We start from the raw sequence: 27,101 nt of genomic DNA, 5'->3' as shown, positions 1-27,101 counted from the left end.
TTGCAATATCGACCAGATTACTGATTACACCCATCTTACCTACTAGGACTATATTTCCTCCAATGCATTGTGAATTGGTTCTTAGAGAATCACATGTAAAGTCGACAGCACCAAGCTACAACATTTAAAACAGTAGTCAATTCTTTCTCCTTTTTTTTCTGAATACATCTGGAAATCTGAGTGTCACATCAGTGTAAATTCACTAAACTGTCTGAGTTACATGGAATACATAAAGGCCTCCCTTTTTTTATCAAGTGCGTTTATTAAAATAGCACAACCAAAAACAGAGACCAGCTTATAGAGGAAAACAATAATCAATAATGGTGACAGAGTATTAGAGTTTACACATCCAATCAACATGAGAGTTACAAAAGTGTTTCAAGCCAAGTGCAAAGCCTAACAGAAGGATTCTACAATCCACCACCTGATCAATCTAGTATTTGACACAATCACAAAATGAAAAGAGGAGGGAGGCGGGTGGGAAAAGAGGAGGGGGGAGGGGTGTAGAAGAAAGAAAGCAAAAGGTGAAAGAAGGGGGGGAGGGATCAGGGCATAGAAAAGTTGGGTTTAAAGGAAAAGAGAGGTAGGATTATGAAGGTTGGGAGGAGCACAGCAGTAATACTGGTCCCCAAGTGCCATAAAGGCCAACACAGAGAGGCTTTCTATCACACAGTGAGACCCTTTGTATGTATTCAGTTACTCCATATTTTGTCAAATTTATCCGGGCAGTGTAGGTAAGATTTTTTAGAATGGGAGAGCCCAGGTATTAGCCTCTTTCAATGTAGGCACTGTGGGTGGTATGGGTAACTTCCACTTGAGTAAGATTTCCCTCCTAGCAGTCAAATATAAATAACTTGTTTTGTTTGGTGGTTTCTACCAGATCTATGAGGCCCAAAAGCATGATCAGGGGATCTCTAGAAACAGATAGGTTACTGACTGCATTTATAATGTCCACCACCCTGGCCCAAAAGGAACCGAGTTTAAGGTACGTTCAGAACATATGGTCGTAGGAACCCACAGCTGAATCACAACAGGTACAGGTTGCAGTTCTATCAAGGTAAATTGCAGCTAGCTATTGGGAGTGTAATAAACCTTATGAAGAAATGTTAATTGAAAAAAACTGTCTCTAGCAGATATGATAGTAGGCACAAACAGTAGGAGACAGTCTTCCCAATCATCCTGAAAGAGATGGGAGGGCCGCATGGCATTTGTCATAGAGCGTTGCCAAAGGAAGGTCAAAGGGGATAATTGAGCGTAAATGGCAGACAGGGGCTTGGGGAGGTCCTCCTGTATCAACAGACTTTCCAAAGGGTCAGAGCTCAGCATTAGAATAGAGGGAAACTTGGCTGTTTAGGCCTCTTTACATAAGGAGACAGAGGTCTACAAATTCTTTGATGTCTGTAAATCTTTCATCAGAACATTGCCTATTGATACCCAACAATCTATAGTATGATGTTTCCAATATTCTCAATAGTATCAAACCAGACTATTACCCACTCCAATTGCTCTTTCATATCCTGCTTAAATTATCTTTCATGTTTTGTTATCCGAGGCCTTCCCCCTTCCTCTTAGATAGATAACAAACTGACCACCATCCACCAAATGTGTACTGCTTAGTGTCTGCCACTGGACCCAGTACCTCCAGTTTAAACTCAAACTGTAATATCTAAAAGAACACTGCTATTTTACTATCACCATATTGGCCAAATGTTGTAGCCTCCTTTACTGTTAGTTGTATTCCTATATTAAACAATAAAATAAAAAGCTGTCTAAGTTAATTAACTTGTGTTCATTTCTTTCATTGATAAATTATTTTTCATTAAAATGTTCAATTCACAAATAAAAATATTGCTTATGTTGTGTATCTAACAAAACAGAAATGGTTTGAGTCTGATTTACCGATAGTCTCAAAAATCAAGAGAGCAGACCTAAGTCAATAATGCAATGCATACTGTAGCTTTTTGAGCAAAACAGTTTAAAACTTCTGTACACAGCTGGGTCCAATTAAAAATCTTTATGTTTTACCCAAAGAAATCTTACCTTAAACCTTTGAAGGAATTTAAATCGCTTGCACGGCAAATCTCATCCCAGCTCTTATCAGGAAGCCAAGATGGAGCTGGATTGGCCACATTATTCTGCAGGCCCACTCCTCCAGTCAGTAAGAACATGAATTCCTGATACTCAATCTCCTTCTTTGCCCTAAAATCACAATAAGTAAATATTCATCAATAAATGTCCCATATACCACAGGTTAAAGGAGATTCTGGGACTCTGAGGGGCCTGGACTTACATGAGGAGATTGCAGCAGAGCAAGAAGGAAAACAGAAGTTTGTCCTTCTCAAAGAGGGAGCGGCACACGTTGCAGTATAAATTGTAGGTGAAGTGATCATTCAGGTAACGAAGACGTTTTTCCAAGATTTTGGATTTGTTGCTGAAAGAGATAATCAGATGTAAAAATGTAAAAAAAAAAAAAAAACAAAACAAAAAAAAACTGTAAATGCTAAAGAAAGTATGCTTCTTCAGTTAAAGGAAAGTGGGGATGAATGTAATTTGCCTAGCCATCACAAATTCTTACTATATTTTGCCTACTTTTTCTATGATAATCAGCTCCATCTAGTGGGCATAATGCAATATTCTCCTGAAATACTCCAATAAGAAAAATACTGCATTAAGGCCACTAGATTAAAATCACAAATTTAGGAAAGAATTTTATTAGACAAAAAATCATGAGAATTTGTGACAGCTGAGTGAATGCTTGTGACATTCATCCCCCCAATTAGAACCCATAGTGTTTTTATTTTATTTAAGTAATATGTTCAGTACTGAAAGGTTACAACCTTATTTTTATTTCCTTTTAATCAGGTAAATATATAATACTATATATACATATGACTATTTTAATACTTACTACTTGCAGCCAACAGTTGGAGCTATATGTATGTCTCATATAGAGACTGGAGTCCCAGAGACCTGAAAGATTCAGAAAAGGGAAACAACCCATCTCCTCTGCTGGTAAAGACAGCAAAGGCTTAAAGTATAACTAAAGCCAAAACATTTTTTAGTTTTGGATAGAGAGGAGATGGATTTGAACACCTGTCAGTTTTTATTGCTGCCTGTGCGCCTGTCAGGGAGATTAATCCTCTCTATTTGTCCTGTTTATTATTATCATTGAAAGTGAAAGTAAAAGAAAATCCCAAATTTTAAGTTGCCCCCGAAAGTAATGGAGAGGAAATCTTCAAACTGGGGACACTAGTTCTGGTGACCTGGGGGTCCCCAAAGGATTCCCCTAAATTTGCAGGGATTTCCTCTAACTTCCTGTTTTGGCTATGGGACAGGAAATAAAGGGAATTCTCCCCAATGGGACCCAGATGGGGAAAAATAAACTGACAGGGGTTTTAACCTTCTCTATCCAAAAAGAAAAAAAAGGGTTTTGCCTATAATTCTACTTTAGGTAGTGGAATAATGCAGTCTGCCATAAGGCATGAAGGCCGTGCTGCACCATGTATGGCTTGCAAACACAGTGTCATGTATTCACCCTATAGAAAATACTTATACCTAGAGCTTAAAAAATTGTAATGTAAAACTGACCAAATGATTAAAATAGCTTCCCTTTGAAGCCCAGCTCAATGTATAGCAAAAGTTTCCGGACTGCCACCCTGCTAGCCAGTACTATGTAGCCAGGTTCCTATTGCTACAATGATATTGGAATAAAGGAATAAAGGAATAGTGTCCTGTGTTCTTACAGTTCACCCACTGTACATCCATATACCCAGATCAAAACTGCTAGCAGAGTAGAGTGACAGTTTTCCCCAATCATTATAGTTACTGATGCAGAAAGGGAAAACTTCCGCCTTTCTGCCGCCAGTATGTTAGGGTCATAAAGCTGGCCGTATTCATCCAGTTCAGCAAGCACCAGACAAATTTTAGTCAGTGTGTGGCCCTTCCTCCTTGATACAAGTCGATCCTTGGACTTCTGTTGAACAGACAAGTTGGGAAACTTTTCTTGATCAGTCAATAGGCTGTGGGCGCTTATCAGTTTTTTTCTGACAGGAGCCGCTGTCAGAATACAATGACTCATGGGGGGGGGGGGGGGTTCTCCATCCACCTTGTTTGTATGAATCGAGAAATCTGTCAATTTTTTTGGTCGGCCTGTTGGCTGAAGGAAAAAAAAAACAGCCATCTAAGGACAGCTTTAGGCTGGCCTGTTAACTAAGTTATAATAGAGGGAGACAGTTGGTCAAGGGGCAAGCAATTGAACTCCAGCTTTAGGAATTACTCTGCAACAGAGCATATTTTCTTCTTTTTACTGACAACCGAAAGCCAGTTTAAAATAAATAGATAAAAAAAAGATTTAGGAGGTAATAATACCAAAAAATGACTAACCTGTCCTGAATTGAGTTTATGTAAAGGTTGACAAACCAGTTGAGGGCATACTGATACATGGGGTCAATGTTAGCCAGGTCAGCAATACTGAAGAAAAGGACAGATGAGTGCTTAGCGATGGGCCTATACCCTTCTCGAGACTCTGCTATCTTCAGTTCAGTTTTCTCTGCAATCTATAGAAATATGAAACAGACAATAACAGAATATAAACTGAAAGAATTACATGGCTCTACAATACAGAAAATAGATATGTAGGGAAATACAGCAGTGAGAAAAACACACATAGGATCCCACTTCCGGCCTGCTTCTGTAAATAAGAATTGCCTGGTTATCTATGGCTTCAAAACTTTCAGGGTCATTGACCTGAAACAAGCATGTACCATGTGAAGTCAATACCTCTGATCTATACATGTGTTCCTAAAGACAGAAGGCTAGAATGACAGCCAGGCAACTCTCATTTCCAGGGGGACAGCTCAATAATGGCAGCGTCCATTTTCTTACCAGTACAGGTTTCCACTAATTATTGCTAACCTGTTGCTTTTTGGTAATCTCATTGGACATGATCTTGGCAGAGTCTAAGATCTGGATGGCACTCTCATCCTCCAAGATGTTTCCCTCTGAGGACTGTAAGGTCTCCAGTATTTTGTCTTCAATTTCCTTTAGCTGCTTTTTATTAGCAGCCGATTGTAAGATCAGCGCATTCCTCTCTTCTTCAAGCTCTGGTCTATAATGAAGGAAAGATAATTAAACCACTGTACTGCAACATCAGGCTCATAAAACCATTGTTTAGGTCTGAGTTATTGGGCTTTTATTCATGTCATGTCAGCACTTCCTATCTATTTGTACAAGTCAATGGGAACATGGCAGCTTGGAAGGAGGTCAACTGCTGGTCAGAAGGAGGTAAAATGCACCCAACAATGAAGTGTCTTGAATGTATGTCAAATGCAAGTAAAATGCACAAGAAAAGAAGTAGCACTTTTCAATTCACGCAAGCCTCTAGTTGTTTTTTGTCACCCTTTTCCCTGTCATTCTGGTGCTAGGTCATCCCCTTCTCCTTTATACAGCTGAATTATCCAAGTGGAGTAACCTGGATTTATGCTAAAAGGAATATCATGCTGGATACAATAAACTGGGAGATGTTTTTGAGGTTCAGCCCAATACTGCTTCAGCTCTGTAAAACAGTGTCAATGTTTTTACTTCTTGCTACTTAATCAATGTTTTTGTAACTAGCTCCCTTACTTCAACAAGTAACACATTCAATCTACAGTATATCCATAAATATCCTTTTAACAGTACCAACCTTTCTTTCGCCACAACGATCCCAAGTAACTGGTCTTCCAGACCCTCAGGGGTGATCATGAAGTTTAACAGAGAGACTTTAGTTGCCAATTCAGGCAGATAATGTGGATTTCTGAGTTTAGTTGTCATGTAGAACCTAAAATCACTTGAATATTCAATAATTGTTTCCCCAAGTCGGATGCAGTCCATACCCCCTGCAAATGACAGAATGTAGCTATAATATAATATAAATTATTCAGCAAACTTAGAGTTAACAGAACAGAGAGTGGACTATACACCAAAAAAGTAGGACAATGTCTTTATTACACTCACGTATCATAATTTGGTTCAGATCTGGACATAGCAGGACACACAGGAGTATAGACCACTAGGAAAGAGGTCAACTTTTCTTTAAAATGTGGCCTATATCATAATGCCATTTGTTCCACTGTAAATTATACATGGGTAGAATTTAAAAAAAGATAATTTTCAGAATATTTGTTTAATTTTCTCATAGTTAATGGGTTCAAATCAACCATCATTTTTGATGGAAATTTTTTTCAAACAAAAACCTCTAACAGTGAATGTGGTTTTCATTCGGTAAATTCTATTCATTCCAAAATGTAATGCTAAAAGCAAACTAAATTTTAAAGTACATTCAAATGACATTCATCAAGACTCTTATGTCATTATCGAATGTACTGATAAGATATTTCATACATGTTTGTATGAAATTCTACCACTGTATGGCCAGTTTAAACTAAATTTGTAAGTATCAAAAAAAATATAAATATATATAAAAAAATATATATATAATATATATATATAAATATATATATATATATATATATATATACGCGAATTCTAACAATTAATGTGAATTAAGTGCAAGAGTTAAATAACACATCCATATGTATCCAATAATAAAAATGCATAACAAACTTCAAAATAACAATCAATTTCCAATAAGTGAAGAGTGATTATAATCACTAAAATATTAAGTGACTAATACAGAAAAGGAGAAAGTCCATCAAAATAGTCCATGTAAAAGTGAATCAAAAGATAAAAATAAAGCCATAGCTGATGATCCAAGTAAAACGTGAATAATAATGTTCCATACCCTTGATAAAGTCACGTGTTATTGTGACGCAACGCATCGGGAGGAGACGGGTGACATCACTTCTGGTATACGGACGACACTGGAAGTTTGGTGATTTTCACGCTGCTCACGGCAGGGACCCCTCGGTCCAAGTACTTACTATCTACATCTTCAATTTAGAACTTCAATGTAAGTTATTTATGCTTTTATTAATAAATGTGATTACTTATTACACTATGGAGCTTCCATTTCTCTTTTCATGAGCCAACTACCAAGGCGATATCTATTATTATTACGTATGGCTACGCATCCACATCTCCATTCCTTTTGATATACTACAATTGTATGAGCCTCACGGACAAGAATTACATATATGATAAATGCTTTATCAATTCATTATTGAGATGAGCGGCCATTGCACTCAATGGTGGTTGCTATACTCTGTGTTGGGATTTCACGTTGGTGACATCTTTCGATTAGACATTATTATTCACGTTTTTACTTGGATCATCAGCTATGGCTTTATTTTTATCTTTTGATTTACTTTTACATGGACTATTTTGATGGACTTTCTCCTTTTCTGTATTAGTCACTTAATATTTTTTTAGTGATTATAATCACTCTTCGCTTATTGGAAATTGATTGTTATTTTCAAGTTTGTTATGCATTTTTTATTATTGGATATATATGGATGTGTTATTTAACTATTGCACTTAATTCACATTATTTGTTAGAATTAGCGCCGATCTATATATAGATTTATATCTATTTTTTATATTTATTTGTATGTAGGGACACTACATAGATTGGCTGCTTTTTCATATTCATTATTACACTTAGATATTGATATTTTATTATACTTTTTTTTCTCACATTTACATCACTGGTAGCTGTTTTTTTCTGCGACAAAAAACATTTTTACAAATTTAGTTGATTTATACCAATGAAAGTGATCTATGGTTGGCTGCAAGAAGGTAGCACACATTATAGCAATAAAATATTGGGCTTCTAGTGGTTTACCTATGCATTCGTTCACCACAATCGTCAAGCTGCTTATACTGTACAGTATATGAACTTACTGAGTTCCCCAAGTCTTTCTCTTTTTTTTTGACATTCAGATTAGCAACAGATTTGTCCTACGTGTGTTGATTACTAAATTTGTGAAATATGAGCAAGTCACTAGGTGCTTGGCTGCCCATATTGTGCTGGGGTCAAAAAGCAGCACGCACAAAAAAACAATGAGGCCCTAAGACTTGGGTCTCCAACCTTTTAGCCTCTCTTGGCCACATTGAGTGTAGAGAAATTTTCTCGGGCCGCATATAAAATATATACTATAGTTAAGGCATGTAATAAAATGCCGCCGCGCCCCCCGCACTGATTTAACACAACTAGAGGAAAATCTAATTAAATGGAATCAGTGTACAGAGGTTTACTTCTTCTGAGAGACAAAAAAAGGAACACTCTAACCACCATGACCACTTCAGTGATTTGAAGTGGTCATGGTGGTAGGAATCAGAAACACTGCACTTGCTCGACTCCCCCCCCCCCCCCCTTCCCCTCAGCTTCTGCCTACCATTAGTTGAAACTGCTATGGCCGTGCCCCCGACCTGACTTCCTTCCTCCCCAGCAAAAAAAAATTGTCAGAGGGCCGCATTGCCTGCGGTTCGGGCCGCAGGTTGGACATGCCTGCCCTAATACAATAGCATCTCCTGTCTAGCTAGCAGTAGTTAGTCACATTCAACTGGTCTGTAATAGTGAAGACCTCCCCTGACTTATCTAAGCCACGTTTTCAGTTCTAATGAGTGTCAGGAACATACCTCATTCATGTAACTAGCCATAACCTGTATAAGCGAAATACATGCATTCTACAAACATAAAAGCGAAAATATTTGGAATACATTACCTTCATCTGTTCCCGACAGGAAGCATTAAACAAAACAAGACTATTAACCACTGAACGTCCACATTACCTTCATCTGTTCCCAATTTAATTTTGCTTGGCTGATCAGTATCTAGACTTCTCATGCTGGTCATACATTATCCACTTTTTTTATACAATTTCCCTTTTTAATTTCCTTTTGATTTACCTTCAACTTTGTAGTGCAAGAGCCTGCCTGATTGCATACAAATTAGAAGTGTTTAGGTTTGACCTCATATTATGTGGTTTTGGTAAATCTGAAGGAAAGTTGTGTAAGAAAATTGTATTATGTATGGCCAGCCTTAGTGTTTTTGGATGCCATATAATATCTTGGAATGTGTATGTTACACTATGAGTATGATCATTGGTGTTATATATACTTTATCTTCCTGCCTCTGATAAAGACTAATTTAAATATGCATTGCTGCCTAAAGTCTCACATACTGAACACTTGTTTCTGTAACTGCTTCCCGACCACCCGCCGCAGATGTACTGCGGCAGTTCAGCCGCTCCCAGGCAAATCGCCGTACATGTACGGCACTTGCTCTGGGAAGTCTAGGGGGCGAGCGCGCTCCGCCGGCGGTGCGCTCCCGCCCCCGCTCATCAATGGGGAAGCCGATGCCTGTGTCAGGCGTCTCCAATTGCCGCCTGACACCCGCAATCGCGCCCCGCTGAGAGAGAAGGACGGTCGGCTGTTGTAAACACAGCCGACCGTCCTTCTCCCTGGGATGATCACAGAGCTCATGTGATCCTACTATATAGGATCACATGTCTCTGTGATCATTTCAAAAGCCACACCCCCCACAGTTAGAATCACTCCCCTAGGGTCACATTTAACCCCTTGATCACCAACCGAGTTAACCCCTTTCCTGCCAGTGTAATTATTACAGTAACAGTGCATATTTTTACTGTAGTGTTACTGGTCCCCCCAAAAGTGTCAAAAATGTCAGTTAGGGGTCCAATCTGTCTGCTGCAATGTCGCAGTCCTGCAAAAAATCGCAGATCGCCACCATTACTAGTAAAAAACAAAAAAAAAAAAAACAATAAAAATGAAAAATCTTTCCCGTAGTTAGTAGACGCAATAACTTTTGTGCAAACCAATCAAAATACGCTTATTGCAATTTTTTTTTAACCAAAAATATGTAGCAGAAATTGGCCTAAAATGTTAAAAAAAATTATTTTTACATTTTTTTGGGGAATGTCATATAGCAGAATGTGAAAAAATATATATATTTTTTTCAAAATTGTCGCTTTTTTTTTTTTGTTTATAGCGCAAAAAATAAAAAAAAATCACACAGGTGATCAAATACCACCAAAAGAAAGCTCTATTTGTGGGCAAAAAAAAATTTAAATTTAGTTTGGGTACAGCTTTGCACGACCGTGCAATTGTCCGTTAAAGTAACGCAGTGCCGAATCGCAAAATAGGGCCTGGTCAGGAAGGGGGTAAAATCTTCTGGGGCTGAAGTGGTTAAACTAGTCGCAAGGATGTTGACACAGATACAGAGTTATAAGCCACACTTCATCTAGCTCATTATACTGAACTTCTAACAATGAATCTGGTTTTCATTTAGGAAATTTTATTCTTTACAAAATTAAATGCTAAAAGCAAACCAAATTTTAAAGCATTTCAAATTGCATTCGTCTGATGCCAATTATGTACTGATGAGATTTTTCATATCATACCTTCAAGCGTATGGCCAAATTAAAGCACAATCTCCAGTCTTGATTTACTATAGGCCATTCGACTGTGCACTTTGTAAAGTGCAGTTAAACTCTCTAAGTGCAGTTGCTCCATAGCTTAGTAAACGAGCAGAAGCTCTGCTGACTTCCATCATCCAATCATTATTTTCTTTGCTCGTGATTGGGTATTCTTTGCATAGTGAAGCTTTAACTTATTTACTCAGCTTTGGAGCAGCTGTTTTTGCAGAGTGCACAGTCTACCCCCTTAATCATGGATTAACAACAGAGAGGTGGCCCTAACGGGACTTTAACCACTTTACAACCGGAGGATTTTGCTGTCTTCCGTCCAGGCCACTTTTTGCGATTCGGCGCTGTGCGACTTCAACTGACAATTGCGCGGTCGTGCGACGCCGTACCCAAACGAAATTTACGTCCTTTTTTTCCCACAAACAGAGCTTTCTTTTGGTGGTATTTGATCACCTGTGCGATTTTTACTTTTTGCGCTATAAACAAAAAAAGAGCGTTTATTTTGAAAAAATAACAATATTTTTCACATTTTTTTATATGAAATTCCCCCCAAAAAAGATGTAAAAACCAATTTTTTTAAAAGTTTTTGGCCAATTTGTTTTATGCTACATATGTTTGGTAAAAAAAATCGCAATAAGCGTATTCTGATTGGTTTGCGCAAAAGTTATTGCGTTTACTAACAAAGGGAAAGATTTCTGTCATTTTTGGTGTTTTTTTTTTAACGCGTAATGGCGGCGATCTGCGATTTTTTTTGCGGGACTGCGACATTGCGGCGGACAGACCGGACCCCTGACTGACATTTTTGACACTTTTGGGGGTACCAGTGACATTACTGCAGTAATCAGTGCTATATATATGCACTGTTACTGTAAAAATGACACTGGCAGGGAAGGGGTTAATTTTATTGGAGAGGGAGGGGTTAATGTATGCCTGGTGCTTACTGACGTGTAGGGGGGGAGGTGACTATGTGATTCATGGACAGATCGGATGTCCAGCTATGCTGAACAGTCCGATCTGTCACTCCCTGTCAATATGGAGATCCGCCCGCTGTGTTTACACACAGCGGGCGGATCTCCAGACTCGATCCCCGACGATCGGGTAAGAGCAGCGGCGATCGCCGCTGCTCCTCCCCTGGCCCGACTCCCGCTGTGAATGAAAACAGCGGGAGCGAGCCTCCGGCGGCGCGCAAGCGCCGCCCAGAAGGGGAGGAGTCCAGTCACGTTAATACTACGTGACTGGACGATAACGAACCACTCTGCCGCAGTAGTATTACTGTGAGCGGTTGCAGAGTGGTTAAATGAGGTGAATACAATAGTCATAGAGGGTCAAAGAATAAATGTTATTATCAGATAAAAATATATGATAAATGTAGGCATAAATGTATATACATAACCACAGGCATAATAGCAAGGCATATAAAACATGTTGAACATAGTGGTGAAATAGCAGCATTGCAGCAATTTAATGCTGCAATAAAATTTACTCTTTGACCCTCTATGACTATTGTATTCACCTCATTTAAAGTCCCGTTAGGCAGTGCTTTATCTTGGCCTAGGCCAACAAGGCCCAGGCCTAGGGCGGCACTTTGCAGGGGGGCAGCAAAAAAGCTGCATCCCTCGCACAAAAAAAAAAAAAACAGCCTCCTCCCGACTCCCGCACGAAAAGGGTCCCCACTGGCTTGCGCTACACTTTTAGTATAGTGCCAGGCTTATAGGGCGAGTTGGGCCGGAGGCAAATCAGTCGGCACCCCCATAAAGCGGTCACACTGTTACCTGCTGGTATGATAATACCAGCCGGTGAGGCCATTCGGACAGACCGCAGGCCGCCGACCACACTTAATACAACTGGCCTGATGGCTGCCAATGTTAATAAGTGTGGCACTGCAGTCTAATGCTCCGCCTACCCTCCGCCCTCAAGTATGGCAGGCATGTCAATAATATAATTTAATTTCTTTAAAAATCCTGGTCCTTGAGCGAGCATATTGATTTGCATCATATACAATTAAGACTTTTATTGTATATGATTGCAATAATATTTTGGACCTGCTCACCTCATATGTCCTATCGCAATATGTCACTGGATTAGTAAGATTACTCCAATCTTATAACATATTTGGACTTGTGTTTGCTGCCACTGATTATTTCATTTATTTGTATAATGACATAAGACACTAATGGCCACTGATGAGGTGGCATTGATAAGCTGCACTGATGGGGCTGCACTGATAAGGCAGCACTGATATGCTGCACTGATGGGCACTAATATGCTGCACTGATGGGCACTGATTTGCTGCACTTATGGGCGCTAATAGGCTGCACTGATGGGCACTAACATGCTGCTCTCATGGCCACTTATGAGGCGGCAATGTGGGTACTGATAAACTGCACTGATGGGCACTAATGAGGCTGCAATGATAAGGTAGCACTGATGTGCTGCACTGATGGGCACAAGGCAGCACTGATAAGCTTCACTGGGGCTGCACTGATATGCTGCCCTGATGGGCACTAATATGTTACACTGATGGGCACTAATAGGCTGCACTGATGGCCACCGATGAGGCTGCGCTGATGGCCACTGATGAGGCTGCCCAGATGGGGCTGCACTAATAAGGCTGGACTGATAGGCTGCACTAATGGGCCCTGATAGGCTGCAATGGTGGCCACTGATGGGACTGTACTGATGGCCACTGATGGGGCCACACTGATATGCTGCACTGATGAGGCTGCACTGATGGGCAGTAATGAGGCTGGGTACTGATAAGGCTGAACTTATGGGAACTGATGAGGCTACACTGATGGTCACTGATAGACTGTGGTTGTGGTCTGTGGTTTACAGCTGACAGGGCGGGTCATAAACAGGAAGGGGTGTGGTCTTTACAGGAAGGGGTGGGTCATATTTAATTTAGGGGGTGCACAAGTTTAGTCGGGCCTAGGGCAGCACAAAACCTAAATACACCACTGCCGTTAGGGCCACCTCTCTGTTGTTTTCGCAAATATTAGGGATGGAGGTGTTTACAATTGCTAGTGTTAGACCAACCCCTTTTTTACTTAATCATGCATTAGCTCAACACACTCAGTAATATTTCTCATTCATTCAGATTAGCAAAAGATTTGGTCTTCATGTGTTGATGACTAAATCTGTGAAATAGGAACAGCCCACTAGGTGATCGGCTGCCCTAATACAATAGCATCTCCTGTCTAGCTAGCAGTAGTTAGTCACATTCAACTGGACTTATTCTGTAATATTGAAGACCTTCCCTAACTTATCCAAGCTACACTTTTAGTTCTAATGAGTGTCAGACACATAGTCCAATCATGCAAAAAGCCATAACCTGTATAAGTGAATTACATGCATGCTACAGACATAAAAGTGAAAATATTGGGAATATATTACCTTCATCTGTTCCCGACAGGAAGCATTAAACAAAACAAGACTATTAACCAGTGAACATCCACATTATGGGTAAGTATGGAGTATAATAACGATGTACAGAGAGACTGATGACATACCCTGTTTAAATATCTGTTTCAGTAGTAATGGCTCCAGTGATGGATCCAGATCTTCCCCAACATTTTCCAGAAGAAGAGGAGTGCCAAACTGGATACAGTTCTCTAGAGTCCGCATGTAGTCTGAATCTGTTAATTTGATCACACTCAGCTGGTTCTCCCTTTCTGAATTTTTAATCCACTTATTAGCTTGGCTCTGGGGGTCAATCATTAAAGGCCTAAATAATAAAAAATTTGTATTGACCACTTTATGGAAAAAAACTTCAATAACATTAAAATGACATCATTGTGGAAGAATTTGGTTTGTATTCAGGCTGTTGTTACTCTTAGCGGTTACATACCATCGCCGTGAGTTGCTCACAATGACCCCATTGTCTATAGAGAAGTTATCTGTTGGTAATCCAGCAATATTCCAGGCTCTGATTTGAATGGGGTCTCCAAGGGTCTTACTCAAGGAAAAATCCTCGGAGCATGGGATCATTTTACTCTGATAAAAAAAAAGCATTTTTTTAGAAATCTTAAAAAACAAGTCCACCTAAAATGTATACCTTCTTTTAGGGTGGATATTGGTAGGCTTCATCAGACAATTGAATTACATCTTTTAGGTAGTTCAATTGAAACACCTTCTCTGCACTATGGCTTAACACATTGGTGCCCTCACTCTCTCCTGCAATTTTTATAATAAAAAGAAAAACACACTCCTTTACCATGGCTGTGGCAGGTGGGCAGAGCATATAACTCAGGTAAAGACATTTTTACACCTAGTTTCCAGGAGCTCTATAAAAGTATTAGCCGCTAATTATTAATTAGGTACCTTTTGTAATGCACAGACCACACTCAAAGTAAAGGACAATCCAAAGTGGAGAAGTTTAAAGCTTTTTTCCTGCTGAGGGGCATTAGAGACTCCTGCCAATCTAGTCCTGAGATTTACATAGCTATACCACACAACACAGCTTTCGCAGGACTGGAGATATGATTTTTTTCTGCTGTAGTTAATTAAACACTTACAGGTCTTTTCTCTGCCTCCAATCTGCATCAGCATCTCTATATCATGTGATGTTATTTTGTCCTATCAGCATGTCCATTGTTAGCACATGAGCTCTGCAGCACAACTGACTGGCTCCTTGTGCTACCTTTCTACCGAGCCCTACCGAGGAAGTTGATGATTACAGGCTGGCGTAACGCGTATAGGGGGCGGAGCCTGCATGCCTGACGTCACATCCCCTCGATACTAGCGTCCTGGATTGTTGTATATCGTACCTCTTTTGGCTGATTTTAACTTCTGTCATGTAAGTGCAACTTGAATAAACACCTAGCTTTATTTACTATACGGAGAGCACTAGATCTGTTTTTTATCTCTCTATATATGCATTGGATCAATCCTGGATTTGAGAAATCTTCCATTGAGGTTACCATCTTGAATACACCCCACTAGAGGGAATAAGCCGTGTTAGACCCTTGGTGATGCTGGGGTCTAATTATGAGGTGAGAGGCCACATTTATTGGTGAAGGGTTGGTGAGCACAGTCACAGTGGTGCTAAGCACTGAAGACTCTTTTCACTGATTTTCTGTTGTGGACTTTCTTTCATTTGGAAGCTCATTTATTCACTTGAAAGCACTTTTTTATTACCGTGTATTTAAGTACTATAGATTTGGCACGACACTGTTTTGTTTTTTTCTGCAGCACAACTGACTGCCTCCTTGTGCTACCTTTCTCTCCCAATCTGAGCTCTGCTGTACAGGGATTGCCAGAAGCTAAGACCAGGTCAATTCAAGTACTTACACCACTTACATTTACAAAATACATTTAATGATGTATTCATGAATACAGGATTGCATTAATGTGTTTCTTTTATATCTGCCTGGAGTTTACAACAGTAGCCTAAAAAGATAATTGGCCAGTACTTGGTAAAACAGGTCTGTACTGAAGACTTCTCACCTTGCACAACTTGCTCCAGTCTTTAGTACATTCTTGCCGGAATCCAGCAGTAAAAGCTCCCAGATAAGCGATGACACCAGCCGATATAAGGACATCCCCAGTCAGATTATCATAAACATTTTGCAGAGAGTCTGCAGCATTGGACCATCTGGAAATGATCACATTTAAGTGAAACAGTACAAAGTGGAACTATACGTTCCTCATGGCAAAGCTAGAAAACATTTCACATTGAAGACTAATGACTTCAAGTTAGCTGAATCGATCTTATAGTATATGTATAGTGTTTTTCCAGATATTTCCTTTAATCGTTTACAGGGCTGCCATTAGGGGGGTACAGCCCATACACATGCAGGGGGCCCGGTTATCCCAAAGAGCCCCGACCATGGTAGGGTGGCCATCTGTTCTCGCATTCCCATTCAATTGTAAGTTACACCATTCCCTTGCAGACTGGTGGTCCTGCCCCTTACTAGCCCTCACACACAGCTGTAGGCCCTGCCCTCCCCTGTTCTCCAGCTTGCAGTGAGGCCCCACCTCTGGAACGACACTGCTGTCGGTGAGGCTCCAATGTGGATGGCAGGATGGCAGCAGGAGGGAGGGAGGCTGCCATGCAGGGTAAGTACTGGATGGTGGTGGTGGAGGGAGATGGGGTCAGAAGCCTGCTCTTACCATACAGTTCATCCAGATGAGACTGACATGGCGTTGTGCTGGAATGTGTGCGGAGGGGACCTGGAGGCCACACAGGAACAGGCTGCATGTGTTCTGGTTTAGGCAGTTTATGGGGTCCCCACCATTCTGCTCTTTTATATTGTATGGGGGGGCACATTCTGCTGCCTCCCTTTGTATGCCGGGGCCCCAGGGACCACATTGTTGCACTTATATTCTCTGTTTTGGGCCCCTGGGGGTCACACTCTGCTGCCTTCCTACATAGTATACTGGGCACCCATGGGCTACTTTCTGCTGCTCTACTGTTTTGTGTTTTGGGGCCAAAAACTGTGCTGCTCTTCTCTGCATTGTCTGGGGGCTACAGTGGCTACTATCAATATATGGGGTGAATCTAGGGTTGCCACCTGTCCAGGATTCACCCTGACAATCAGGGTTTTAAATAAAGTGTCCAGGTTACAGTCTGCCTGAAACTTGCACACAAATTTCAGACTGGACTGTGGGCAAAGCTTTAGGGGGCCTGTGAGGCCTCCCTGTCACACCTGGACAGGGGAGGTGGCATTTACTAAAACTGTTCACCTGTATTTTCATAGGAAAGAGGAAATGGGACTGGAGGAGGACATGGGGCTGGAGGAGGAGGAGGACATGGGACTTGAGAAAGAGCAGGCAGGGGGACATGGGACTGGAGGAGGGGGACAAGGGATTGAGGAGGACATGGGGCTGGAGCATGAGGAGGACATGGGACTGGAGAAGGAAAAGAAGGAGGACATAGGATGGAGGAGGAGGTGGAGGACATGGGACTGAAGGAGGAGGAGGACATGGGACTGGAGGAGAAGGACATGGGATGGAGGAGGCCATGGGACTAGAGGAGGAGGAGGAGAAGGAGGACATGAGGCTGGAGGAGGAGGATTAGGACATGGGACTGGAGGAGGAGGACATGGGATGAAGGAGGACATGGGGCTGGAGGAGGAGGTGGAGGACATGGGAGTAGAGGAGGACATGGGATGGAGAAGGACATGGGATGGAAGAGGACATGGGACTGGAGAAGGAGGAGGATGAGGAATGGAGGAGGACATGGAGCTGGAGGAAGACATGGGGTTGGAGGAGGAGATGGAGGACATGGGACTAGAGGAGGAGAAGGACATAGGACTGGAGGAGGAAGAGGACATGGGATGGAGCAGGACATGGTACTGGAGGAGGAGGACATTGGGCTGGAGGACGACATGGTGGGATGGCTAGTGGACGTATTCAGTGGGATGGACAATTTTTGTGGTCAGGCCTAAAACTGTGTAAGGGGTCCCAAAATTTCTGATGGCTGCCCTGATCATATATCATGTGCAGGAGAGAAAAAAAAACATTTTAGAAAATATTTGTTTTATTTAGAAACATAAATAGAAAATAAAATAGTGGCCCTGCCGAATGTGCATTAGCCTAGACCCTGAGGCCTGGTGGAATGGGCCCGCATACTTAATGCGGTAATGGCAATGAAAATGTTGGTAGTGAAAACAGCCCTGACCTGGGGAAAGTTTGCACTACATGGACGTGCTGGCAGGCTTATAGCGACTCTTTTCACTTTTCACTATTCCCTACTTTTCACTTTCTGAGCCCTAATCTCTCAATAATTTGATGTATCTGTTTTTTTTCTTTTGTTACCTTTTATCCTATGTTTAGTGATTTTTCTAGCCTTTCTTGGATCGTTCATTTTCACCCTTTTCTTTTTTCTCCCTCTCTTCACTTCTTCCCCCCTCACCCTCCCTCCTTTTGTGTCTTAATTCCATGATTGTTTCACTAAATCATTTGTCTTTTATTAGCTGCTATATGTAATGAGTCAGTGTTGGGGTAGTTACTCAAAAAATGTAACTAGTTACTAGTTACTTCTGTAAATTGTAACAAGATTACTTTACTAGTTACTGCATTTGAAAAGTAACTTCACTACTTATTACTTTACTTTCCTCTTTCTTAATTGACCGTGCAGAAGAAGATACATGACACTCTTTCTGCATAGAGTTTATTGTATAAACACAGGCTTTGGGAAACATAAGAACAAAACCTGAAAAAACAGAAAACATAAAGTGCAACAAAAAGTCATAAACTTCATCCCTCTCTATTCCTCGAAATAACGATTGTATCGCACGGCTTGGGTAACGCAGGAAAGCGCGTTCCTATAGCCTAGTAAAGTAGTGTAGTTACCAATATTAGTATTGTAACTAGTTACATTACTTCGTTACCAAAAAAAGTAATGTAGTTACTGTAATCCGTTACTTTGTAACTAGTTACCTCCAACACTGGTAATGACAGTATTGAAAGTCCCTAACCGGTTGCCGACCGCCGCACGACTATATACTGCGGCAGTCAGCCCCGGCCAGGCAGAGTGACGTATGGGTACGTCACTCGCCTGTCACTGACTTGAGAGCCAATTGCGGGCGGGCGCGCGCCTGCCGAGGCTCGTTCACTGACAAGTCAGTGCGTGTGACCCGATGTCCGCCGGTCACACTGCGATCGCTCCGGTGAAGGGAGAAAGGCGGAGGGGCTTATGTAAACAAGCCGCCCGTCATTCTCCCTGGTGTAAAAATGAAGATCAGACGGTTCTACTATGTAGGACCGTTGATCTTTGTTTTTACACCAATAGCCATGTCCCTATACAGTTAGAATCACGCCCCTAGGACACACTTAACCCCTCCCTCTCCAATACAGTTAACCCCTTCCCTGCCAGTGTCATTTTTGCAGTAACAGTGCATATGTATAGCACTGATTACGGCAGTAATGTCACTGGTAACCCCAAAAGTGTCAAAAATGTCAGTCAAGGGTCCGATCTGTCCGCCGCAATGTCGCAGTACCGCAAGAAAATCGCAGATCGCCGCCATTACGCGTTAAAAAAAAAACACCAAAAATGACAAAAATCTTTCTCTTTATTAGTAAACGCGATAATTTTGCGCAAACCAATCAAAATACGCTTTTTGCGATTTTTTTTACCAAACATATGTAGCATAAAACAAATTGGCTGAAAATGTTAAAAAATTTTGATTTTTACATTTTTTTGGGGGGGAATTTCATATAAAAAAATGTGAAAAATATTGTTATTTTTGCAAAATTGACGCTCTTTTTTTGTTTATAGCGCATGATCAAAAAATCGCACAGGTGATCGAATACCACCAAAAGAAAGCTCTGTTTGTGGGAAAAAAAGGACGTCAAATTCGTTTAGGTACAGCGTCGTACGACCGCGCAATTGTCTGTTAAAGTCACGCAGTAAAAAATCGCAAAAAACTCCCTGGTCTTTTAGCAGCCAAATCCTCCGGGGCTTAAGTGTCCCCAATCAGCTGCTAGACTGCATAATAACGCCTCCTGGTGAATTTCAGTATTTAAATTCAAAAAGTCTAGCACCTAAATATATGGAGCTGTTTCTTCATTCAATCAATCAACAGGTAAGTAAAGCCAGTGGATTTAATCTTAAAGATTGTTACCAAATTTTCTGACCCATACACCAATCAATGGGTTTATTAAAGCTTTTTTTTCACTCCAATGTCTCTGTGCCTTCTTTAGAAACTTTAAACAAAAAGATACTTAACCTAAAAAATAGTTTTAGGGGAACTAACCCATTAAAGGCATTCAGAAGTTGGTTAGCTTTTTGACTACCTATAGCTGATGAGGAACAAATTATATAATAAAGGCCGTGTGGCATTTAAAAAAAAAACCTTGTATGAAAGAAATAAATGGGGAAGCCATTGCTGGTTTCCCTTTAAAAATGCCATTTGCCCAACTGTTATATTGAACCTTTGGTCCCATGTGAAATAATGCAGAACATGAACATGACCAATATGAAATATGAAGAACAGGCAAGCCACATTGAAGTAGCATTTGCAGAAGGCAAAATCAGCAAATGTAGCCTCTATGTTTATCTCTGAAAAAATTACAATGATTTCCAGTCTCACCTGTGTTTCTCTCCACCAAGACCTCCTATTAACTTCTCTGCCCGTTCTAGCTTCTTAGCACATAAATCTACTTGGAATTCCAGCTGGGCTTTCTCCTCTGTTTTCTCTCGAAACGTGGCTTCCAGGGCCGCTAAGCGATCCTCAACCTCTTTTAGCTCTGCCCTCTTCTGGTTCAGCACTGCCATAGTCTCCGCCAGAGAGTGCTCAGCCTCCATCAGATTAGCTTTCTTGGGAGCTACCACCTGAAAATCACACAGGATCAGTACATCCAATATGACAAATTCTAGAGCATTTTGAGTCAGTGGTAAGCTGCAATGCTACAGGGAAGGTTTTAAGATATACTACTATAAGAAGCTGGAAGGTGGTTGGAAATGCTCCACCAGATATGTCAGTTTTGGGTGGTTCTAGGCTTTATATAAACACATTTATAGTGGAACTATGGGCAAAATGAAACATGTCTTATAGCATGCAATCTGTTGCTAAGATTAACAGAGTAGTGTTTCTTTTTTTGAGTTTCCCATGTAACATAGTTTTACCTGCTGATTATCCAAGTAAGTCTGTTATTTTAGAGATTTACCTTTTATCCCTGTGTTAGCTAGAGTTATGCTTTAATTCTCTATGTATAGTGAAGGCCAAACGCTCCTTGGTTTTGTGCCAAGAGCAGGCAAGATTTTTGTTGTCCACTGCTGTGTTTTATTCATCAGTTCATTCCAATTTCCAGGCTCCTAGTTGTTTTTTTGCGCCATGTCTTCTAGCCTACTCACCTTCTGACTTTCTGATTCTCAGCTTCCTTCTCAGATACTGATACCAGTTTCCTATTATGTACAGTATCTATCATCCATGTCCCATGCACAGTGCTAGTGGTATCCAAACCACACTGACCCTTCCTGTAGCCCCTGCTGGTCATTACAGATACAAAATACATCAAAGTACTGCTACTATACTAATAGAGTTTTGCCCATAGAATACCTTTGCAACTCTATCATAGACTTCCATGGCTAGAATCCACCTGCACAATCCCTCAGCTGCAGATGAAGCTTTCACCACTTTAGCTGGATCAAAGTCAGGATTAGTTTTATATTCACTGCGGATCTTTTGCATCACTGATACCTGCAGACAAAGAAGAACAACATTAATTTGTTTCTTCCCAGCAAAAGAATGTTGGTGCTTACTGGAGGCAACTATAAAATAACTAATTAATAGTAGTTTAAAAATGAAAAAGCATCTCCCCAGTACTCCACTTATGTGTGTGCCAATATAAACATGGTTCAATATATGAAATAATAATTAGAACCTTACTTGTTTTGTTCGTCTGGTGGCAGTCATAATTACAGTTTTTACTTCTTGCCTAATAGTGGCACTAAATAGTTGTGCTTTACTTCTAACTTAAAAACTATGTCTGTGGGTCAGCCAACTTTTTGAAAACAATGCAATCATACTTCTTGTTCTAGGGTGTAAACGCTCACTCACTTTACTGTATTTATAGTGGAGAGGTGTTGTCACCTTAGCCTGCTCTCCTGATCTTAACTACAAACAATTCCCTTTCTATGAAACAGGGAAGTTGTTTTGTAGTACACAGAAGGAAGGTAGGAAGGCAAATACTATTGTTTAAGACTTCAGTTCAGTGCACAGGAAGTTACAAGAATATTCGATTTCTGGTAAGAGCGACAATAATTATTTTTCTGTACTTGCATAAAATGTACAACCTAAAAAAAGATGATTTATGCAGTCTTCACATCCAAGAACTTGTCAGTTGCAATATATAAAGTTTTTGTTAGGTTTAGATATAACTCAAGCAGTTAGGCAGAGTCATTGCATTGGATAATCTGTATTGGCTGTAGTAGCTAGTCTACACATTTTAGACTGCATTAAATGAAAGAGGAAGACACAAGCAAGGAAAATGAAAAGCTCCTTATTTCTTCCACTTACACATTATGGTGTCTTGATAAACTTACCGGAATGTTATCTTTGTCATATTCTCGCAGGTCTCTCAGAAAATTCATATCTCCCAGAAGCTTCTTACTAGGTCCCCAATAATCAAAGATCTGCAAAATCCAAGAGTCTTCTTTTATTTTTATTTTCAAATATTAATGGGAATATCTAATATACAGCGAATATGCCTAATAATAGATACGTATATACAAAGGAGACTATTTAGCATTGAGCCAAATCATTTATCAAGCTCTATTGCTTTGCACATGGTTGTCAATCTAACAGAAGCGGGTATTTTAAAGAAAACCTGCCAAGATAGTAACATATTGGCTGCCAGAAATCCAATGCGCATTATGCTGAATTGCTAGTTGCACAGTTGTAATCCTGGTACTCTGGCTTTAACTCTTTGAAAACGGTACTGGAACATGTAGGCAGATCAGGAATTGTTGGCATACATGTTTTGGGTCTGTGGTTTAAAAAGCAGGTGAGAACAACAACCTGGCAACTAGCATTTTTAAGAGGAGTTCAGTAAACTCAACCCTCTACAAAAGTAAGATTATTTATATAGTCCAGAGGACAGACTGGTGGTGATGGTGATACAAGAAGTTCCAAAACTACAGGATCTGAATAGCAGCGAATCTGGTTATACAGTGTTATGAAGTATACATATATACTAATTCAGCTGTCTGGCCCTGTGTCTCTCATTTTTAATATTTTACAAGTGTCTGAAATTTTAAAAAGTGTATGAAAACTTTACAAAGTGTCTGAAACTTAAGAAAAGAAATGGTGGCTGCAACATTCAAAAGGTGTTACCTATAGCAAAAGTAATAGTGGTAGTATTAAAGCCCATCAAAAGCCAAAATAGCAAAACCAGCTTTTTGCTGCAACATTCGCCTTCAATCCATAGATTTCTCCTGCAGAACTTTTCTGCTGCTAGATGTTCTCTGTCCTGACCAGCATAGTTAAACCTATTTCCGCTTAGCTCAGGTTGTCCTAGAACCTCCAGAGTCTATAAATGGACAGTGAAAGGAAAAGCAGCACAGTGGTGAGTCTCTCTGTCACTATGATTTTCCTTCTAACAGCATGGTTTTTGTCAGCACATGAACTGATTGGTTCCTTGTGCTGCTTCTTTGTCTCCCACCCCAGTCCTGTTGTACAGGGACTGCAAGAAGCTGATAACAGGCCAATGTAGGTACTAGCAATGCTCTCTGCTGTAAATTGGACCACCAAATGTTTATTAATTAAACTCTGTGGATTATGTATAAACTCCAGCATTAACTTTTTTGAGCACCAAGTGGACCTGCTGCATGACAATAACAGCCAGGGGGTAGAGCTAAGCTAGTTTGTTTGGTGAGGGTTACAATGCTTGCATTTAAAAAATATATTTAAAGTGTTACTAAAGTAAAAACCTGTTTTTAAATTAAAATAACAAACATGTTATACTCACCTGCTCTGTGCAATGGTATTGCACAGAGCGACTCCGATCCTGCTCTTCTCGGGTCCCCTGGCGGTGATCCTGGCTCCTCCTCTTCTTCCTGTGTCCCCATAGCAAGCTGCTTGCTATGGAGGCACACAGTGCCTTCATGCTCCCGAGCTGTGTGTCTATGGAACAGCTCTACATAGACTCACACAGCGGGACTTAGCCCCGTCTCCCACTTCCTCCTCACTGCATTTGATTGACAGCAGCAGGAGCCATTGGCTGCTCAAATGCTATGTGTAGAGGAAGAGAGGGGAGAAGCATTGAAGCCCTGCACAGTGCTGGTAGATTCTCCCCTCTCTATTCCCTTCACACAAGGAAGGGGGGGCAGACAAATAGAAAATGAAAATGAGAATTATGGATGTTAAAAGGAACAAGTATGGGTCTTCCTTCAGACAAGCTTTGTGATAACACGATGTAAAAAGTAGAGTGACAGAGACACAGCAAACACATTTACCTTCTGCCCAGTTCCAGTCGAATCCTTTATTTTCTCTGGTTTGATTTCTTTCATGACACAAACAGCTTCCATGACAAGTTTTACACCCGAAGGAGGATTCTTCATTGTTTTAACAATAGTGATATCTGATGGCTAAAATAATACATATATGTAAAATTAATTCATCCAAATCCCAGCAGACGCCAGGCGCCGATTTCAATCCAAAATTCTCCATTACATATGGGGGTCCAAGGGTCCCAGAATAGCTCGGGCCACAATGTATGCCCCTAAAGATCTGGGAGGCTTGGGAGTGCCCAAGTTTCGGAAATATTACACAGCTGCACAACCAGCTCAATTTTGCCAGCTTCATAGCCGACACTATCGCCCCAACTGAGTCCCACTGGAGGCCCAGGCTTGCTCTCCACTTGCAATGGACCTCATCCTATGGACTCCTCCAAAATACTTCAAAGCTATTTTGAGCCCAACCCTCTCTCACTCACTACACATATGGGACATGAGCTGTAGAATATGGCCTTTACGTTTGGCACATACCCCAGTGGCTCCACTCTTTGGCAACCCCCTGTTCCCCCCTGGTCTACACACCAATAGTTTTGGTTGGTGGGTGAACAAGGGATTGTACCAAATAGGTGACTATCTGGACCACATGGGAATACGTCCTTCCTCATACTTCATGGGCAGCCTGGAGATGCCCCCCCCCCCACAGAGAGCTTCCGTCTACAACAAATTCAACGTTTTCTCATATCACTGCGGTTCAGACTTGACAGTATGCACTATGTTTGAAAACAGATGCATGCAGGATGCCGCTCTCCGGGGAGGAGTCTCCATGCTTTATAAACAGTTTGTCATCCCCTCAACTAAACTAACATACCTGGCGGCATGAGAGAGGGACCTGGACATGACCCTTAACAGTTTGTCATCCCCTCAACTAAACTAACATACCTGGCGGCATGAGAGAGGGACCTGGACATGATCCCTGGGGTGGAGGAATGGAGTAAATAGAGCTCACGAATATATAAGGGTATACTTAATGTTGCCTTGATCGAGGCGGGATATAAGTTACATGCCAGATGGTAATTAGTGCTAGAGCGCCTATCCAAAATGTATCCGGGAACCTCGGCCTTCTGCTTCAGGGGGAGTGGCCAGGTGGGCACGCCAATGCACGTGTTGTAGACATGCCCAAAAGTTTGCAGTTTTTGGATGAGGGTCCACTCACTCATATTTTCGGATACAATGGTTAATATAGCTAAAGACGCTAGTATCGCCCTACTTAATAAGCCAGTGGAAAATACACAGACATACACAAACGTTAATATACTTCATGTTCTTAGCGGCCAAAATAGCCATTGCCTCAGCATGGATATATATATATATTGCATTGATGAAACGTAAACTCACGTGGATCATGCTGAACAAAAAAATAGTGAGTGTTCTACATGACAAACAACCTCTATTTGAGAAAATATGGTCTACCTGGCTAACATACCCACAGGTTTCTGACACATAGAGTTGATTACCTTTAGGAATGATGGAAGATTCCCAGATGGATTCACCCTTTCCTCTCTTTCCTTTATCTTTGTCTCCTCTTTTACTTATACCAAGCTGGGTACTAGGCATCTATGGCCTTTATTATTTCCCCCTCTTTCCTCCCTCACCCAGTTACATCTGAAAATAGTACTGGATGCAAGTTTCCCTACAAGGGAATGATGTAAAGCATGTCAAAGAACAGAGCCTCAGTTACCACATAACATGGGAGGGAGGCTCCATTGCCTCATAGGTTAAACTATTGTGATATATTCTGGTAAAGTTGTATACCTGTGGGTAAAATGCTTAACACACATACATTGTAGTGGGTGGTTAGCCGGATGTTGTTCTTACACTAACCAGAAAATTTGAATGTTCTATCAATAGTTCATATTCAGTTACTGTCCTGACTTTTATGTCAGGTTTAGTGTGTCAAGATCCTCATAGTAGACCTAACCTGCGTGTTATAGTCTTCAACAATCCCTATGGAACCCCACATATGTGTGTATTTGTTTGAATTATTTTTATGGTTCGTGCTCGGTGTACACGAGGATTGTTTGCTGCTCTACCAAATGTCTCCCTCTCTTTTTTACTTGTTTTCTAAACAAATAATAAAAACTATTAAAACAGAAAATTAATTAGCAACATTTAATCATCAATGATGACAGATCCACTGTTACTTCCTTCCTGGAACCTTTTAACATTAATTTTGGTGGACTAGATGCACAATGGTTATAAGCAACTGTCAGATTTACATAGTTACATAGTACATAATCTGGTTAATCTGGTTGAAAAAAGACATCCAGTTTAACCAACATAGAAAACAAAACACACACACACAAATAGAAAAAAAACCTCCATATACACTATCCAATATCCCCAGTCGATCCAGAGGAAGGCAAAAAATCTCAATAAGCATGATCCAATTTGCTCCAGCAGGGAAAAAAATTCCTTCCTGATCCCCTAAGAGGCAATCTTCTATTTTCACGTATATTATGTGCATTTAAGAAAGAATCCAGGTCTTTCCCTAAACAATCTACTGAGCTTCCCAGAATCAGCTCTTGAGGGAGTATATTCCACATTTTTACAGCTATTACTGTGAAGAAGCCTTTCCATATTTAGACGTAAAGAGTGCCCCTTTGTCCTCTGTAATGACCTTAAAGTGGTTGTAAAGTCAGAAGGTTTTTTTATCTAACTGCATTCCTATGTGTGCAGCAGCCCCCCTCAGATCCCTAACACATACCTAAGCCCATCTCTATCCAGCGATGTTGCAGGAGAGACTCGGCTGCCTGGGA

The 27,101-nt window shown here is 40.8% G+C and overlaps 1 protein-coding gene across 1 annotated transcript in view; it reads right to left on the bottom strand.

The window, feature by feature from the left end:
- The window catches only part of DNAH12 (dynein axonemal heavy chain 12), a 210,165-nt gene that overhangs the window by 29,706 nt on the left and 153,358 nt on the right, over nt 1-27,101 (bottom strand). Inside the window, exons 50-61 of the mRNA XM_082264952.1 lie at nt 24,286-24,417; nt 22,375-22,464; nt 21,389-21,529; nt 20,420-20,661; nt 15,831-15,978; nt 14,233-14,378; nt 13,895-14,109; nt 5,684-5,876; nt 4,915-5,107; nt 4,384-4,556; nt 2,291-2,431; nt 2,041-2,199 (exon numbers count right to left, since the gene is read on the bottom strand). Coding sequence (XP_082121078.1) covers nt 2,041-2,199; nt 2,291-2,431; nt 4,384-4,556; nt 4,915-5,107; nt 5,684-5,876; nt 13,895-14,109; nt 14,233-14,378; nt 15,831-15,978; nt 20,420-20,661; nt 21,389-21,529; nt 22,375-22,464; nt 24,286-24,417 — 1,973 coding nt within the window. The remainder of the gene's footprint in view (nt 1-2,040; nt 2,200-2,290; nt 2,432-4,383; nt 4,557-4,914; nt 5,108-5,683; nt 5,877-13,894; nt 14,110-14,232; nt 14,379-15,830; nt 15,979-20,419; nt 20,662-21,388; nt 21,530-22,374; nt 22,465-24,285; nt 24,418-27,101) is intronic.

The sequence above is a fragment of the Pelophylax lessonae genome, assembly GCF_965119305.1.
Source record: "Pelophylax lessonae genome assembly, chromosome: 8".
Lineage (NCBI taxonomy): Eukaryota > Metazoa > Chordata > Amphibia > Anura > Ranidae > Pelophylax > Pelophylax lessonae.
Note: the sequence above shows the minus strand (reverse complement) of the source record. Positions and strands in the feature narration are given on the sequence as shown.